Raw genomic sequence first — 19,432 nt, 5'->3', positions numbered from 1 at the left:
TTCTTCAGAATACATTTCCAGGGTAAATAGAACTCTCAAAAGGAGTCCAGAAATGTCAACTATTGAACTATTGAATCTTTATAACTATGCCAGAATCATTCACCCTGGTATCCTATACAGTAACCTTAGAAGTTAGGGACTTATACCCAGGGTCCCGTGAGAAATGTTGGGATTTCCAGAAGCCCAGCTAATCATCATTATAGCAAGCCTACAGCTACCCACTATGAGATTTATATTTGCCGTATGTTTAGAGATTATGATATATTCTGAGGGTCAAACAATTAAAAGGATCCATGAATTTCTCAGCCTTGCAAGGAACCATTCAGAAAGAAAGCATTTATTCACATCAAATATATGATCAGATTAAATTGGAAGGTAGCATGGCAAATCTCACATCATGTCAGATATCATTACTGCACAACTGAAAGCATTCATAGTGATTTGAAATTTTTCCACATAGTACTTTATAACTTATTTGTAGTCCAGACCCTCCCCTCAACCACTGAACAAAGGATAGTGCCTTGTAAAGTCTAAGACATCTCATTTTCTATTTTTCAGATTAAATCACTGTACGCAGATGAGGCTATGTTGTAGTACAAACAAAACCTGAAAATTTAGAGGTTTAACACATAAAACTTTATATACAGAGAAAAATGAGAAGGTGATGGGGGTTTAATAATGTTTTCTGAAACAAGTGAAAGAAAAAGAGAAGGGGGGTTGGAATGGGTCAAAAAGTAGAAGAAAATGTGTGATCATGAACAAATTAAAGGATGATGGGTAATGAATATTGGGATGCTGAATAAACAAAAAATATGAATGTGTTTGGATAAAATTCGTCATCTTTCAAAACAAGAAGTCATTTTATCATGTCTACAGAAACTAGCAGCATAAGGTCATGACTTAGAAATATCATGGTGAATATCAGAGGAAACATCTAAAATCGTTTCAAAGGTTATCCCTGGGAAGTGGGAGTGGACGGAAGGAGGGGCTGGGCAGAGTGGGGCAGGAAACCTGTCAGATTTCATTATAAGCCTTAGGTTCTCTTTAAGTTATGTGCATGTATTACTTTGGTAAAGATAAAGATTAATTTTAAAAAACCCGAAGATATATCTGGTAATTTTGGCATGAAAGATACACACCTACAGTCATGATTTCTTTTAAAGTTGGATAACGTGCCCAGAGGGTACTCTGTTATATTGCAGTGAATTCAAGAATAGTTGCCCTATCCTCCACCGTCTTTCTCCTTTCATTTGAAATGAGTTTCTTGGAAAGTACTAATGTGGAGCTAGAGGAGGGGAGTAATTTGCATCTTATGAAACTATTGGTTATTAGAGGCATAAAGTCTGGAAGAAGATTTAGAGGCAGGGGAGGAATAAGGGAATTAAGGAGCTTAAGGAAAGGAATGAAAGATAGATGATTCTATCAATAGGCAGATAGAGCAAACAGAGGGAAGAGAGACCTCCCCAAACTGCGGCTTACATACTGTTTCATGAGAAAGTCTTTAGATCCCTAAGTAGTCTGTCTTTACACAATAGATGCTTACTTAGTTGTAATAATGGAAACTCAGAATTCCTACGTCCTGTATCCAGGAGTATTCCAAGTTGCAGGCATCTGGCATTGTACTCTGCTCCAGACTCAGACTCATAACTCCTTGTTTTTATAGACTTTCTTTTTGCACCTTTTTTTTTTTTCATTTAAAACTATCACCACCACCGTCACCACAACAAAGCCACAGAATAAATGATCACCTTTCACTCAGGTAGGACTAGAAGAAATGGTTTTAACTTGAATCTGGAAGGAAATTAGAAAGAAATTTAATGATGGAAACATTTTAAAGGAGACTGCCTTCGCATTTATTTCACGTGGCTTTGTTTGTGATAGAAATAGACTAATTTTTACAATGCTTCCCAAATTTAGCATTCATCTGAAACAAGGGAGCTTGTGAAAACACTGTCTGAGCCCCACCCCCAGAGACTGATTCAGCAAATCTCTGGTGGGGCTGGAGAATTTGTATTTCTATCAACCAGGTGATACCGATGCCACTAGTCTGGGACCACACTTTAAGACCCTCTGGATTGATTCTTTGACAGTTTCTGAAATCCCCTGCTCCCCATCTCTGTTGTCTTTTTAGAAATATGATGCACTGGGTGAATGCCTAAGGACCTCTGCTTGGGTCAACTGCTCCATATTTTCACACAACTGTACTGATACTGTTTTTTTCCAAAGAGACTTTGTTTGGGGGGCAGCTGGTAGAGTGTGTCAAGTCCTCACTGAAAGCTGCCTCCAGAATTCCCTGCATGGACTGTCTTGCTTTTTTCCTAAAATCTTTCCCCAGAAGGGCATAGAGGAAGGGATTGAAGCAACTATTGGCAGATGCTAAAGCAAGAGACACATGGTCCCAGGACAACAGAGCTTCCCCAAAGGGAGTTTCTGGGTCAATAAACAGTAAGAGGGCTCCAACAATGTGGTATGGAGCCCAGCAGACAAGGAAGACAGCCACCACCACCATAGCCACTCTCAAGGTTTTGCTCCGAGACTTGGTGAAGCGTCTCCGACGCATTCGGAAGATAATGAGGCTGTAACAGGCCACCATGAGGATAAAGGGCAACAGGAAACCCAGCACGAGCCTAGTGATGGTTATTGCTACCTGGGGTGTTGGCACTTGATGGCCATATGCAAATTGGCCTGAATCATCATCCTGGAAATCTTCCAATAGCTCCCACGTGTATGAGGAGTTGCCGGAGGCACTAGAGAAAAGCTCTAAATCAGCAGGAAGAAAAGCATCAGAGTTCTCCAGTGGGTTAGTTCTGTGATCTTCAATGGGAAAATCACTGGGGATTGTAGCTGAGACCTCATCAGCTGGTTTAAATACCTTATAATATGGATGTTGAACAGACAATCTAGCTGAATCCGTAGGGAGTGAATGTCCAGAAGTTCTTTGAAATATTTGAGAACAGAGGCCAGCGGTGGCTGCCCAGGGACAATCATTTGTTTGCTGAGAGAAAGAATCGAACCTATCATCCATTTCTTCAGGCAGCTCAACAATGGAGTTGTCAAGAGACCCGTTTTCCAGTAGATCAAAGTTGAAGTCTGAATAATCTAATGATCTGTAGAGACCAAAATTGTAGCCACACATACTATGGTTGTCTATAGTGAACGTTTCCCGGTATATGAACACAGGTATGCACATTACAAAAGCCACCACCCAGATACATCCACAGATAGTGAAGGCTGTCCCCACGTTGCGATGATTCTGGCACCAGATTGGCTTGAGTACCAAAAGACAGCGGTCCAGGCTAATGGCGGTCAGCAGGAAGACGCTGGCAAACATGTTGAGGACAATGATGGAGGGGATGAGCTTGCATAGGAACCAGCCGTAGGGCCAGTGTCCTTGGAGAGCCAAGTGAACCAGGGAGAAGGGCAGGGAGAGGCAGCAGAGAAAGTCAGCCAAGGTGAGATGCAGAAACCAAACTGTGCTCACACTTCGTTGCATCTTTAGGCCAGCCACCCACAGCACCAGCCCGTTGCCTGGCAATCCCAGTAGGAAAGTGAAACAGAGAATGACCATGGAGAGAACTACTTGGGGTTCATCCCAGGGCTGTGATGGTAGGTCAGTTGAATTGGTCTCAGCAGAGGAAGACTCCATTGCTAAACTTTTATAAAAATATAAACAAAAATGTTAAAACTATCTTTAAAAAAATGCATATTCTTAGAATTCTAACCTCCCCACATAAAGATGTAGAGTCACAAAGACCCTCACACTGTTTTAGTTTTATTTTCCGACTTCACATTGGATTACACAAAAACATTCCCTGAAAGACAATTTAAAATCTACTGTATTGACATAGAGAACAGACTTGGGGTTGCCAAAGGGGGTGGTGGGGGAGGGGAGTATTGGGAGTTTGGGATTAGCAGATGCAAACTAGTATATATAGGATGGATAAACAACAAGGTCCTACTGTAGAGCACAGGGAACTATATTCAATATCTGTGATAAACCATAATGGAAAAGAATATATATATATATATATTTATAGCTGAGTCATTTTGCCGTACAGTAGAAATGAACACAACATGGTAAATCAACTATACTTCATTAAAATTTAAAAAAAATTTTTCTTTTTTGGCCGTGCCCTGCACCACCTGTGGGATCCTAGTTCTCCAACTAGGGGTCAAACCCAGGCCCTCGGCAGTGAAAGCTCAGAATCCTAACCCCTGGACCATCAGGGAATTCCCTCCATTATGTCTTTTAGAAACACCCTCATTTTTTCCTTTTGCTGTCAAATTTATCAAGAGTTGTTTTCCCTCTTTGTGTTGATTTCCTTACCACTCATCATTTCTTTCTTATTTGTTTTTTATGAGTATAACTTGAGAAAAATAGCTTGATTATTGCAGAAACAGAAATCATTCATGGAGATAGGGAATTCCCTGGCAGTCAAGGGGTTACGACTCCACGCTTCCACTGCAAGAGGCGCAGGTTCCATCCCTGGTCGGGGAACTAAGATCTTGCAAGCCACCTGGCATGACCAACAAAACAAAACAAAACAAAACAAAAAAAGAAATCATTCATGAAGAAACTTGGAAAACATAAGCAAGCAAAAATAAGAAAATAAAAATGTCATATACTACTAGTCAGGGATTACTATTTTAGTATCTTAATTTACATCCTTCTGGATCTTTTTTCACATACATACATGTATACTATATGTATGTATATTTTTTGTTAAGCAAAATTTAACAAAATTAGATTATACTGTGCATATTGGTTTAAAATTATTTTAATTGTGGTGAAATACATATAACATAAAACTTACCATCTAAACTATTTTTAAGTGTACAGTTCAGTAGTGTTAGGTATATTTACATTATCGTGCAGCCAATTTTTAGAACTTTCTCATCTTGTAAACCCGAAACTCTATACCTATTAGAAAACAACTCCTCACTTCCCTTTCCCCGCAGCCCCTGGCAATCACCATCTTACTTTCAGTTTCTATGCATTTGACTCCTCTAGATACCTCATCTAAATGTAATCCTACAGCATTTGTCTTTTTGTAACTGGCTTATTTCACTTGGCAAAATGCCCTCAAGTTTCATCCATGTTGTAGTGTTTGTCAGAATTTTCTTCCTTTTTAAGACTGAATAATATTCCACTGTATGGATGTACCACATTTCGTTTATCCATTCATCTGTTGATGGATATTTGAGTTGCTTCCACATTGTAGCTATTGTGGATAATGCTGCTATGAACGTGGGTGTAAATGCATATTGTTTTATATAAACTGCTTTCTTTTATCTCTTTTATCAGTTAGCAGTTTCCGCATTATACAGTAACATTGTACCTTAAGGAATACTCAGACTTTATCCATTTTTTCCAACTGTCCCCAAAATAATCCTTTATACCTGATTTGTCAACAATTATATCCAGTCTAGTCTAGGATCACACTGCATCAGGATGTTTCTTAAGTCTCTTAATGTAGCATTGTTTCTCTTTTTCAAGGATACTGGCTTGTTTTGGGGTCTGTTGTTCTCACCACTCACTTCACAACCCTTTGTAATTGGTCTTCTGCCCCATCATGCTGCTAAAACTAACTCTAGATAACAAACCCAAGCATCTTTTTCTCTGTCTTTATCCTCCACAGTATCCATGTCATTTGATACACTGGCTTCTTAACACTTTCTTCTCTTGGCCTCTGTGACATTACCGTTCCCTGATTTTCAACATTCCCATAAACATACCCTACTTTATAGCTTTCCTGAACAACTCACTATTCCAAGTCAATACCATTTTCTATTCCTTGGTTAGTGCTGTTTACTTCTGTATGGAATTATATCCTCCACCTTAACCTCCTCTTTCCTCCATTCTTAATCTCTATCTGTTGAAATCCTAGCCATTCTTTAAGATCAAGCTCAAATATATCTTCCTTGAAACTTCTCTTATAATCCCAGTCATAATTTATTTCTTCAGCCTCCTATTTTTGGGTGTGTGTGTGGGGGGTTGAACTTCTTTTCATATTCTCTGTGCAATGATGCATTTCATCTTGTATTATAATTCTTTTTGTGGCTGTCTTATCTATCATTCTGGCCTTAAGTTTCATAATGGTAAAAAAGAATCTTGTTCCTAAATGCTCGTTCCACAGAATTTAGCACAATTAAAGATTACTTGAATGGATAGATGCTCATTTTGGGGGTTAACTTTTTTTCTTTTTCAACTAAATGAAAAATTCTTATTCTTATCCATTTAATCCAGTAAGGATGCTGTCTCTTCTAACTTCCTTTTTTGTTTTCCAGTTCCTAATTCTTACTGGCTATAACATCATTTTATGTTTCCTTTTGTAGAAGTCCAAAATACTTGTGTGACTTGAAGCTGTTCTGCTGAGTTAACTACAAGCTGCCATAGGGATTAGCAGAAGTTAAAATAACTAAGACAACAAAATACTAAAAAAGAAGAAGTGATTCTCATTCTCCTTCCGGTAACCTTGCTTATTCCAATATTCAAGTCCTGTCAGGGTCACTTCCTTTGCTGTTGTATGTGGCAGCTATCCCTGATCCTACACACATATTCACGCATAGACCCATAAAATATTGAGAGACCGATAGAGTCATAGAATTCTAGGACTGAAAGGAAAGCTAGCAATCATCTCTTCTTGTCTCTATTTTTATCTTGTAGTTTTGGACACTGAAACTCAGCAAATTAGGGGACTTTTACATATTCACAACTAGGAGGGTTGTCAAATCCTAGGTCCAATGACTGTCAGGCCAATACCCTTTTTACTACAAATAATCACATAACTGAAAAGCCTTTGGTATTGCTAACAAAGGGAAAGGCACCAAGAGCCGCACAATAATAAAGAATAATAAGGAAGTGATAAAGATTGAAAAGAGCAAAATTCCAATACAAAGAAATTGAGTCATCTGGCGTGAGCTATATTTTAAATATTACATAGTATCTGTCTTGAAATGAAAGCATATATGAATCAGAATCTTAAAAATCTTTCTGGGCAAGATAACATTTTATATTTTGACAAGTGTTTTGGCTGCAAAGTACCTCTACATTTTTTTTTTTTTTTTTAGTTTTCAATACTGAATTGGCCAACCAGTAATTAAAAAGATACGTAAAATCCTGAAACCAAAATTCAACTATGATAGGGAAAGAAAAATAGATTCCAGAATCAGAACTAATGATACGATGACAGAATCAGTAGCAATAAGGAATGAGCAAAATAAATAAATAAGAGAAATGGAATGAGGAAAAAATATATATATATATTAAGAAAAAATAGGCAGGGGCTTCCCTGGTTGTGCAGTGGTTAAGAATCCGCCTGCCAATGCAGGGGACACGGGTTTGAGCCCTGGTCTGGGAAGATCCCATATGCAGTGGAGCAACAAAGCTCGTGCGCCACAACTACTGAGCATGCGCTCTAGAGTCTGCGAGCCACAACTACTGAGCCCACCTGAAGCCCACGTGCCTAGAGCCTGTGCTCTGCAGCAAGAGAAGCCTGCACACTGCAGTGAAGAGTAGCCCCTGCTCGCTGCAACTAGAGAAAGCCCATGCACAGCAACAAAGACCCAATGCAGCCAAAAATAAATAAATAAAAGAAATTTATTAAAAAAAAAAAAAAGAAAAAATAGGCAATCAATGATTTGGAAAACAAAACTATTGGAGAAAGCTGGAATCAAAGGTGAGAAGGAGAAACAGCCAGTTTAAGAGAGGGAAAAATGATGTAAAAATTCAATATTAGTTCGAGAATGAAAATATTAAGAACAAAGATAAATAGAATGTGGAATATTTAGAAAAAGAAAAAGGTGGACATGGAAATAAAGCAAAAGAAATAAAAGTTGGGGAAGGAATAAGCGGAAATAGAAAATAATGACCCTCAAACCATTATCAATAACGAGCAAAACATGCTGGGCACAAGCCCTCAGGTGGATCTAGGTTTCCTTACCAAAAACCCGAGATAGTAGCTGAAGACTTCAGCATGGATCTGGAGGTCTCCACGAGTCCCGTCTTGACCACAGTCAAGAATGTTTAGGAAATTTGCTGAGCACCTCCTCTTTCCGCTCTCTCTTCGTTTCTGATGATAAATGAAACCCAACACTTTTGACAACTATCTGACTCCACAGGAAGAGTTTCAAAGTGAGTCATTTCTAAATGTTTCATATAAGAAAAGTACGAAAAACAGAAGTGGGAGAGCGTGGTTCTCAAAAATTTTCTGCAGGACACAGAGTATGCTTAGAGAGAGAGTACTTTTGTACATCAGCTTCCCACTTTATAGGTTTTTGGATTCGTTTTGTTTTGGAAATGCACAAAAATGATCCTATGGTATGTGAGAATAGGGGTGGGGAGTAACTGGGGGGAATGACGTGCACAACCCCATGTAATGAATTTCAAGTAACATCTCTTATATGCTTAATATGTGTCAGGGAAGTGTGTCATGCAAAAATCAGATGAATTAAACTATGTTCTAATCTCTAGAGATTCACAGTCTGGTGAGAATATGTACCCATACAACAACAACAAAAAACACCTGTAATACAATTCAGACTATAATGATAGAAATAGCAGTAGAAGTAAAAGAGTAGAAAATAACATGTAGGGGTGTATTTAGCCTGGGGCAATCTAGGACAGTCTTAAGGTAGAAATAAGGTCTGGGCAGGTTCTTCAAGAATTATGGGACTTCTCTAGAAAGAGGTGACAAGCTGTTTACTTTTACTATCTTTATTATTATTATTTTTGGGGCCATTTCAGGGCATGTGGGAATCTTAGTTCCCCGACCAGGGATCGAACCCGTACCCCCTGCAGTGGAAGTGCAGAGTCTTAACCACTGGACCACCAGGGAAGTCCCCACATCATACTTTTTAAATTATTTTATATTATACCATTTAGTCAATTATTCCCCTTTTCATGGATATTCTGTTTTTGTCAAATTTTAAAACAGTTATAAACAATGTTTCAATGAGTACCCTTGCATTTTACACATCTATGAAAATTTCTGTAGAATAGTTTCCTAGGACTGTAATTGCTAAATCTATGTATGTGAATTTACATTTTTGAAAGGTATGGCATTTCCCACTAAAGAGATTCCACCAATTTACACTTCCAACAACGGTGGCGAGGGTATCTATTCCATTTGCAAAAGGTAAGGTCTTTATCATTAAGTTCAGTATCATAAACAAGTACTCTGCTCTTAATATAGACACTATGCTTTGCACTGTAGAAGATGCAGAAGCAATGAAAGATGTAAATATATAATTATAATTGAGTAAGGGCTGCTAGCAGGGTAGTCCTGGGAACATGGAAGAGGGAAAGACATTCTCACTGAAACAAACATGAAGATAACACACTGAAGAGACAACACTTGAGCTGGGCTTTAAGGCTGGGTAGGAATTTGACAGACACTAATAGTGCTATAAAATAATTTATCTGTCTCTCTGCCCTACTAGACCAGGAGTTTGTTCCTATCTCCAGAGCCTGCTACCATGCCTGGAATAATACATGTCTGGAGCACCAATGAATGAATGAATGAAAGTTTGGTTGAAAAGGATGTTGGCTTTTGAATATAATTCAAAGAATTAATTTGAGTCTTTAAAGTCGTTTCTGGTGTGGATCCAGTTTTACTGATTCCTTTTTCTCTAAAGATTATACAGCAATTAAAACCAGTTGGAGAACTTCCAGCTGTATTACTTGGATTTTCAGATCAGGAAGGAAATTACTGAAAACACCTTGTGAATAGGGCTCCTATTTCTAGATGGCTTCTGTCCCTTCTTATAAAGTACTAGTTTTATGGTGTAACGTGGAAAACCTGGGGGGAATTTATGTGATTCTCTTCTGTTTTGTTCCTTTTTAATATCTAATTATAAGTTTCTAAGCAGAGATCAGATGCTTTGGAAAGAGTGAAATTTTGAATATATGTTGCAAACACAGCCATATTAAAACATTTTATGAGTTACTGATTAATTCTACATTTTCAATGATGGAAATCTGTGGTCGTTTGGCCAAAATAAAAATTATAGAATTGTATGATCTCTAGCCTGCTCTGAGAGGATTAAAAATAAATATATGGGGCTTCCCTGGTGGCGCAGTGGTTGAGAATCTGCCTGCCAATGCAGGGGACACGGGTTCGAGCCCTGGTCTGGGAAGATCCCACATGCCGCAGAGCAACTAGGCCCGTGAGCCACAACTGCTGAGCCTGCGCGTCTGGAGCCTGTGCTCCGCAACAAGAGAGGCCGCGATAGTGAGAGGCCTGCGCACCACGATGAAGAGTGGTCCCCACTTGCCACAACTAGAGAAAGCCCTTGCACAGAAACGAAGACCCAACACAGCCATAAATAAATAAAAAATAAATAAATAAATAAAAATTAAAAAAAAAAAAAGAAAAAAAAAATATATGACAAAGTTTCTGTCCTTAAGGACTTTGATGAAAAATGATAAGATTCATTATTAGACCAAGTATAATTATACTCTAAATGAAAAAATAACCAAGTGCTAAAAACTATGGATGACATAGACAAATGCTATGGCTAGTTAGCAAAGGACAAATCTGATGAAACCTGGTGGAGGTTAGAATTAGCTGGAAAATTTTCATGGAAGAACATTCTTGAGGTGAAAACTGCTCTAGATTAGGAATTTGAGTTCTAGTTTTAGTAATAACTAAATACTTGACCTTGGGCTGGATGCTTGACCTAGAATTTTTTTCTTAGATGTAAAATTAAAGGGTTGGCTCGAGTGATCTTTAAGGTTTCTTTTACATCTAACGATCTATAATTCTCCCATTTCAAGTAGGGGGAAAACACACATTAAGGTGGAGGTAAGCCCAGCGTGAGTGAATGACACAGGTAAAGTGGTCTGGCTGGAGTAAAAAGCACACAGGGAGCAATAGAAGGTGTGTAGAGAGGCTGAGCTTGAATCCCAGCTCTGCCACTGACTAATTGTGTGGTTGCACAGGAATTTTTCAGATTCTGTGTTTTCATTTCCTCACCTGAAAAACAGGGATTGTGTCAGGTTTTATTTATTGATACTCAGGCCCATTTCCACTCTTCCTTATTATTTCCCTAAGTGAAGCCTGGGTACTGCATTTCCAAGACTGCCTCTCAGGCAGGGTCTGCCTAGGCTCTGCCAGAGGGGCATGTTCATGTGCTCTTGGGAAGTGAAGAGAAAAGGGAATCATTGTATTTGATTCTTTTCTTTTGAGATTTTTATTGGAGTATGGTTGATTTACAATGTTGTGTTCATCAGTTCTACATACACATGTATTCACTCCTTTTTAGATTCTTTTCCTATAGAGGCCATTACAAAGTACTGAGTAGAGTTCATTGTGCTATACAGTAGGTCCTTATTAGTTATCTATTTTATATATAGCAGTGTGCGTATGTCCATCCCAATCTTCCAATTTATCCCTCCCCACCCTTTACCCCTGGTAACCCTAAGTTTGTTTCCTACATCTGTGACTCTATTTCTGTTTTGTAAATAGGTTCATTTGTACCATTTTTTTAGATTCCACATATAAGTGATATCATATGGTATTTGTCTTTCTCTGTTTGACTTACTTCACTCAGTATGACAATCTCGAGGTCCATCCATGTCGCTGCAAATGGCCTTATGTCATTCTTTTTTATGGCTGAGTAATATTCCATTGTATATATGTACCACATCTTCTTTATCCATTCCTCCGTTGATGGACATTTAGTTTGTGCAGAGTTTGCAAATATGTTTTAAAAATAAAAGAACAAAACCATAAAATAGCATAAACATTAAAAATATTAAAATAAAAAAGAGAGAGATTGAAAGGGGGATCATTTATTTTCTGGCTCCTTCAGCAGCAGACAGCTCTGGTGGGTTTCCGTAACAGAGGTGGCAGGTGTGACCTTGGCAGCTGCTGGCAGCTGTGGGCTCTGGCAGGATTACTGGTTTCAGCAGCAGCTGCAGCTCTGTGAGAATTTCTCTTCCAATTTTAGGGAAGTACCTTCCTGAAGTTATATTATCTTCTCCCCCTTTATTCCTCTAGTCCTTCCAACACTTTTGCAACCAAGTCCTTGTATTAAATACCTTGTTTGAAATACCTACAATGGTTTTGTTTTCCTGGCTGGGCAATGACAGTTGGGGAATATTCACTGTACCTACTCTATAGGACTGCTAGGAGTAAATAAATTAATACATGCAAAGCGCTTAAGACACTGCTGGCACATAAGCATTCAATAAATGTTAGCAGTTATTATGTCAAAAAACTAATGTGGCTTCCAGTTGCCTATCGTATCAAAACTATTCTCCCATCTTGGACTCTTAGCAAATAATTTACAGAATGTTCCCTTCACATTGTTAAGTTACATCCTTTCTGTCGAATCAAATTCTAACCCATAGCCCTCAAGGATGTAGATTTGACACACTCTCCATTCCCTATAGTATAGCTGCCTAATTATGCACATAGTTATAATAAAACAAAGTAAGAGCAAAAACTGAAGAACAAAGTCACCCAGAAATTAAAGTAATTCAGTCAAAAGGTAAATAAAATAAAACAAACAAAAAACTGTTAATCCAATCATAACAAATATCTGATGCACTGATGCCTGGATCTTGAAAGAATCCAGCCAAATTTGGCATGATGAATCATTCAAATCTGAGTGGTTTAAAGAAAATTTAGCAAACTTTGTTTCTTCTATTGATTTATTGATTATTGATTTTCTATTACAATATGTATCCAGGGCAGTCAGCCAAGGAAGGGAGATTGAAGGGGAAGTAAACTGAGTGTTTTCATGAACACCCTTTGTGACTTTAGTTCCATGAAACCCAAAATGGACCAGGGACTAGGTTTCAGTTTGTGTTTATCTGATCTAACGAGAAGGCATAAGAAAATTTTGCAGGGGTGACAGAATTCAGGATTATTGAGGGGTAGATGGCTCTCATAAATGTTTTAAGTGTAGATAAATTTTTGAGTAAATTTTGACGTATTTTTTAGGGTAGCTATCCTATTTGTGCATTATTTAGAAAATGTCTTCTCCATTTCATTTATCCTTTGCCTTTTCTTCCCCATTTCATTTCCACTAGAATGTGGGCGAAGAAAGTGGTGATACAAAATGATGTTGGGTTGAAAACCACCCAGTTTTTCCTTCTGTGCAGGGAAAACCACAGGTCTCCATCTCTCATGTGTCTCCTTTACTTTCACACAGGACACTTCACTTCTGACACTTGTGGTCACCAAATGTGTGTGTTTTTTCCCCCCCACATCAAACAATTCTGCAACATCAGCTGTGTGTCCTACAATTTAACTCAATTCTGACACTGTCTACCTGGAGATAGCATCACATCCCACAGGTTAAGGGCTGAGTTCCACAAGACTGCTCCCCACTTCAGATGCCAATCGCAAGTTGTAGATCCCCAGGTTACCCACAACTTCTCTCTGTCTTGGCTACAAATCAGAGGTTCCCATGACTTTCTTCCCCTTGGATTGGATTATTTGCTAGAGTGGCTCACAGACTCAGGGAAACATTTATTTAGGTTTACCAGTTTATTAAAGGATATGATAAAGGACACAGATGAACAGCCAGATGAAGAGCTACATAAGGCGAAGTCTGGGAGGGTCCTGAGTGCAGGAACTTCTGTCTCCAGTAGGGTTGGGGTGTGTCACCCTTTCGGTACATGGATGTGTTCACCAACCTGGAAGTTCTCTCAACCCCATATTATTGCGATTTTTTGGAGGCTTCATCACACAGGCAAGCTTAATTATTAACTTCATTTCCAGTCCTTCTCCCTTCTCAAGAGCACGGGGGGGTGGAACTGAAAATTCTAAACTTCTAATCATGGCTTGGTCTCTCCAGAGCCCTTATCCAGGAGCCATCCAAGAGCCCACCCAGTCACCTCATTGGATCAAAAGACACTCCTATCACCAGGAAATTACAAGCGTTTCCCTTGTGTCAGAAACCGGGGTCAGTGACCAAATACTAGAACAAAAGATGCTCCTAATGCTCTTATCACCTAGGAATTTACAAGGGCTTTAGGAGCCGGGGGCACAGATCAAGATATATATATTTCCTATTATAAATCACAGTAGCATGCATATTCATTTCAGGTGACATGTTTTTTTCTACAGCTTCTGAAATTCTAAAACTGAATGTGTCTATGTTTATAATTACCTAAACATGATCATTCTTGTTCCAAATATAAATTAATATTAATAATAGTGATAACTTACACGTTGAGGACATCTACCAGACACTGTGCTGAGTGCTTCATTGGCTGCATGTTATTTAACTCTAACGACACCCCAATGATGAGATAGGTACTAATATTAGTACCTCATTGTCAAAAAGGACACTGAGATGCAAAGAGGCTAATGAGTTATCCAAATTCACACCACAATGTAAATGGCAGACTTAGAACCACACAGCTGGCCTCCAGAGCCTATGCTCTTAGCCACCATGCTGCCCTGTGAATGCTAATCCAGTCCTGTCTCCGTGTTCGTGGAAGTTATGTTCTATAATGTCACCAGGAACACTGAATTAGCAGACACTGGACCACTGCTGCTAGGGGATGTATGGGGTTGAGTTCTGCCAGCCTCTGGTCACTGCATTTTGGTCAAATGATCAAATATTTTTGCCCTCCGCACCCCTGTTGCTGCGCTCTCCTCCGTGGCTCTGAAGCTTCCCCCCCACCACCTCCACCCCCCACCCCACCCCGTCTCTGCCAGTTGAGGGGCTTCCTAGTGTGTGGAAACTTTTCCTCCTTCACAGCTCCCTCCCAGAGGTCCAGGTCCCATCCCTATTCTTTTTCTCTGTTTTTTCTTTTTTCTTTTGCCCTACCCAGGTACATGGGGAGTTTCTTGCCTTTTGGGAAGTCTGAGGTCTTCTGCCAGCGTTCAGTAGGTGTTCTGCAGGAACTGTTCCACATGTAGATGTATTTCTGATGTATTTCTGGGGAGGAAGGTGATCTCCATGTCTTACTCCTCCGCCATCTTGAAGGTCGTCCTGAGAAACCTTATTTTATATTGTTGATTCATTAACATTGACCTCTCTGCCAACAGCACTATAATTCATGCCCAAACAAGATGAACTAACACATATATATCTCAGCCTTCTTGTGCTTATGGACACTATATAGCACTCCAGCGCTATGCTTAGGGGTCATTTTAAACAGCAAAATCACCAACAAAAAGTACGAAAATGCAAAAAACTTGGCACTAAATAGGCTGTGTAAAGGATACTTGTTTACAGTAAGAGAGATGAAACAAGAAGGCAGAGCGCCACCTGGATTGACCTCAGCTGATGATGCACTTGTCTAGTGACTCAAATTGTTCTGCCACCCTGTGCATGTTAGGGAGTGACTGTGAATGTTGATTTGGGGGTTACGAATAAATTTAAGCAAATAGGCAAACTCACAGATATTGGAATCCATGAATGAGGAGGATCTACTGTACTTGCTAAAAGTTGTATATTCTGTCCATTCTCTGGATAGAGCTGTTAGGGCAGAATTGCATATTGGTTAAGGACCCGGGCCTGGAGACACTTAGATCTATGTCTGTCACTTGTGACTGTGGACAATAATTACTTAATCTCACAGCAGGATAATAATAGTACATATCTGTTGTTAGGATTAATAATATAATGCACACAAGCATGCAGAACAGTACTCAGTACTTAATAAATGCTACTCTTTACTATAATTCAACCAATAGGCACAGGAATACTAATTATTCATGCAAACATTTAAATATAAGGGATAAGCAGCTGTTATGTTTGTATCAGAAATGTAAGGATTTCTCTCCTGACACTTAAATATTGGATGAGTAAGTCAATGAACTTTCTGTATCTCAGCAATTTTTTTAAATGAAAATGGGGATAATGCTACCTACGGGCAAGACTGTTGTGAAAAATGAATGAGATAGTGTATATGAAAACACTTTGTAATCTTAAAGGTGCTATGTAAATATCAGGTAATATTATCATAATTATTGTTATACAAAATGTTTATTGTTGAAATCAATAACTAAAAACTTAGTTGATTCACATAGCACCTGTTAAATTTTATTGTGAGGTATATAATCCATTTGAAAGAGTGTCTATAATAAATATGTATATTTTAAATAATAATAAAATGACTACCATGAGCTTACCACATCCAGTTTTAGGAGTAGAATGCTACCCGTATCTCTGGAGCACCTCCTGTGCCTGCCCTAATCACCTTCCTGAACCCCGCCTCCCAAGAATCCACAACTGGGAATTTTGTGTTTATCATTTTCTTACATTTTAAATATGGCTTTGCCATTTAACTGGATACCCCCAAACAATACAGTTTTAGATTTGTCTTTTTTTTTTTTTTACGGAATTCCTTTATTTTTATTATTTATTTATTTATTTGTTTGTTTATTTATTTATTTATTTATGGCTGTGTTGGGTCTTCGTTTCTGTGCAAGGGCTTTCTCTAGTTGCGGCAAGCGGGGGCCACTCTTCATCGCGGTGCGCGGGCCTCTAACTATCGTGGCCTCTCTTGTTGCAGAGCACAAGCTCCAGACGCGCAGGCTCAGTAGTTGTGGCTCACGGGCCTAGTTGCTCCGCGGCATGTGGGATCTTCCCAGACCAGGGCTCGAACCCGTGTTCCCTGCATTGGCAGGCAGATTCTCAACCACTGCGCCACCAGGGAAGCCCTGTCTGTTTTTAAACATTGTCCAAATGGACAATTTTGTTTTATCTTTTGTTAAACTTACTTTTTTCTTCTCCTAAAATTAAGTTTTTGTGATCTATCCATGTTGTCCATAGCAAGTAGTTCATTCATGTTCACTATTTATTTACACTATCCTGTTACATGAATACAGCACAATTGATTTGTCCTAATGGTGGACATGTATTTCCAATGTCTCACTGTTATAAATGATAAACAATGCTGCAGTGAATTCTTAACTACTGCGCCACCAGGGAAGCCCTGTAGATTAGTCTTTTTAAGAATTTCATATAAATGGAGTCATACAGTATGTACTCTTTTGGGCTTGGCTTTTTGTTGTTGTTGTTGTTTGGTATAATGTTTTTGAGATCTATCCATGTCATTGTAGGTGTTAGTAGTTCAATTTTTAAAATTGTTATCCCTGAGTGTTAGTATTTGATCCTCTTTATTGCTATTCTATTTATTTTATTACTATTGTATGTCAGTATGACAGTATTATAGGGATACACCACAATTTGTTTACCCATTCACCTGTTGATAGACATTTAGTGTTGTTTCTAGTTTCTAACCACTGTAAAAAAAACTGCTCTGGGGCTTCCCTGGTGGCGCAGTGGTTGAGAATCTGCCTGCCAATGCAGGGGACACGGGTTCGAGCCCTGGTCTGGGAAGGTCCCACATGCCGCGGAGCGACTAGGCCCGTGAGCCACAATTACTGAGCCTGCGCGTCTGGAGCCTGTGCTCCGCAACAAGAGAGGCCGCGATAGTGAGATGCCCGCGCACCGCGATGAAGAGTGGCCCCCACTTGCCACAACTAGAGAAAGCCCTCACACAGAAACGAAGACTCAACACAGCCAAAAATAAAAATAAATAAATTAAAATACTTAAAAAAAAAAAAAAAAAAAAAAAACTGCTCTGAATATTTGTATATATGTCTTTTTGTGAACATATGTTTTAGTTTCTCTTGGGTAAATATTTCAGAGTAAAATGCTGGGTCATGTGATAAATGATATATTTAAATTTTAAGAAAATACAAAACTATGTTTTCCAAAATGGTTGTGCCATTTTAACTCCCCACTACCAATGTATGAAAGTTTCTCTGTATTTTTGCTCCATATTCTTGCCAGCACTGTTTGCTGTCATCAGGTTTTCTTTTAAGCCATTATATTAGGTGTGCTGTGTTATCTCGTTGTAGTTCCATATATATATATATATATATATATATATATATATATATATATATATATATATATTTTTTTTTTTTTTTTTCTTGTAACATCTTTTTCTGGTTTTGGTATCAAGGTAATATTGTCTTATAAAAATTAGTTGGAAAGTGTCTTATCTCTTCTTTTTTTTTAAGAGCATTTGTATGGGATTTACATTATTTCTTCCTAAAATGTTTGATCAATGATGAAACTTTTTGGGCACGAAGGTTTGTCTTTGTTTTTTTGTGGGAAGGTTTTTACTTATAAATTCAAATTCTTTAACAGGTACAGGGCTATTCAAATTTTCTATCTCTTGAATTATTTTTGGTAAATTGTGTACATCAATTACCATTTAAGTTATTAAATTTGTTGGCATAAAGTTGTTAATAATATAGAGATGTGGAAGTTCACGTTTCATTTTATAATTTCATATTCTCTGAATTTTTTGCAAAGTATATGTAGGGTCCTTACATTGGGGGATTTGGGGAAATGGCCAAGTTAATAAGTTAAATGATTGGACTTAAGCAGAAATCTTGTATTATTCAACAATTATTACTGCCTACTATGTGAAAGGCAATGTGCTGGGTGCCAAAAAAGCAAAGTTCTTGCCTTTATAGAGCTGATGGTTTAGTGGGAGATATTTGAAGAATAATAACACGTTAGGTACAACGAAAAGGTATAACAGAAGCAAGTGGAAGCATTAGAGAAAGTTCATCTAAAGGACCTGGCAAAGTCACAGGAGGAGGTACAATTTGAGCTGATATGTGACCATATTAGTTTGCAAAATTAACAAGCTAGGGGAGAGTGTTTAAGACAGAAGGTTTAATGCATGCAAAGGTATGAAGAATATGAAGAACATGGACAACTCAGGAAACCTTAAGTAGTTGAGGATTACTGAAATTTTAAGTGAATGTCTGCTTTTAAAAAAAAATCTTGGATCTCTTTTATGGCCTTAATATCTATATACCTATACTTATTTATTTACTATATATATATTATACACACACACACCTCAAAACATCCTATAGTAATGGATATGCCATTACCCATTTTCTGTTGATAGACATTCATGTTGTTTCCATTTTTCACTATTACAAACCATGCTGTAATAAACATTATTATACATACTTTTTTGCACACATTAAAAACTTCTCTAAAATAGCTATTAGTGGATTTGCTACACTGAAGGTTACCTACAATATTCTGTCAATTCTAAATTTACCTTCAGAAATGCTGTACCAAATTACCTTCCTGCTCACAGTGTACGAGAGTAGCTGATTCCCCACCTCCTCATAAGGGCTAGATATTATGATTCTCTTTGAATTTTAAGATATCACTTTGCTAAGCAGGGTAGACAAATTAGAGACAGGTTTCCAACCAGTCAACATAATGAAGTGGTGAAGATCACCGCTGTTGCAGTCAGACAGCCTTGAGTTGGTATCTCGGTTTTCCATTTGCTGTCTGTGCTACTTAAATCAATTAAGTGATGGAGTGGTGGCAAGTTTACCTTTGGAGTGTACGAGGCATGTGTTTATGGAGACAGTAGAATCTATCATTATAATAAGACTGGGAGCAAACAGCGGCT

At 38.3% G+C, this 19,432-nt stretch overlaps 1 protein-coding gene across 3 annotated transcripts; it reads right to left on the bottom strand.

Annotated features, from left to right (window-relative positions):
• Window positions 1–321: 321 nt before the first annotated feature.
• Window positions 322–14,614, bottom strand: C3AR1 (complement C3a receptor 1). 3 transcript variants are annotated; one of them, XM_059935266.1, is made up of 3 exons: window positions 11,545–14,614; window positions 7,944–8,072; window positions 322–3,653 (listed from the first exon to the last, which is right to left on the bottom strand). In XM_059935266.1, the coding sequence occupies exons 2-3, from the start codon at window positions 7,976–7,978 to the stop codon at window positions 2,192–2,194; spliced, it is 1,497 nt and encodes a 498-aa protein (XP_059791249.1). In that variant the 5' UTR covers window positions 7,979–8,072; window positions 11,545–14,614; the 3' UTR covers window positions 322–2,191. The 3 variants fall into 3 exon arrangements, with proteins under 3 accessions (XP_059791249.1, XP_059791251.1, XP_059791250.1); XM_059935268.1 differs by lacking the exon at window positions 11,545–14,614 and adding an exon at window positions 4,328–4,517 and having other exon boundaries at window positions 7,944–7,995; XM_059935267.1 differs by lacking the exon at window positions 7,944–8,072.
• Window positions 14,615–19,432: the final 4,818 nt, after the last annotated feature.

The sequence above is a fragment of the Balaenoptera ricei genome, chromosome 10 (genome assembly GCF_028023285.1).
Source record: "Balaenoptera ricei isolate mBalRic1 chromosome 10, mBalRic1.hap2, whole genome shotgun sequence".
In the NCBI taxonomy this organism is placed as follows: Eukaryota; Metazoa; Chordata; class Mammalia; order Artiodactyla; family Balaenopteridae; genus Balaenoptera; species Balaenoptera ricei.
This window is presented reverse-complemented; position numbering and strand designations above follow the sequence as displayed.

Bases quoted from the DNA above. Each gene is read 5' to 3' on its own strand.
- C3AR1 (XM_059935266.1), bottom strand. From the start codon at position 7,978: ATGCTGAAGTCTTCAGCTACTATCTCGGGTTTTTG. The intron at 3,654-7,943 runs GTAAGGAAACCT...TTTTTATAAAAG, and splicing joins GCTACTATCTCGGGTTTTTG to TTTAGCAATGGAGTCTTCCT.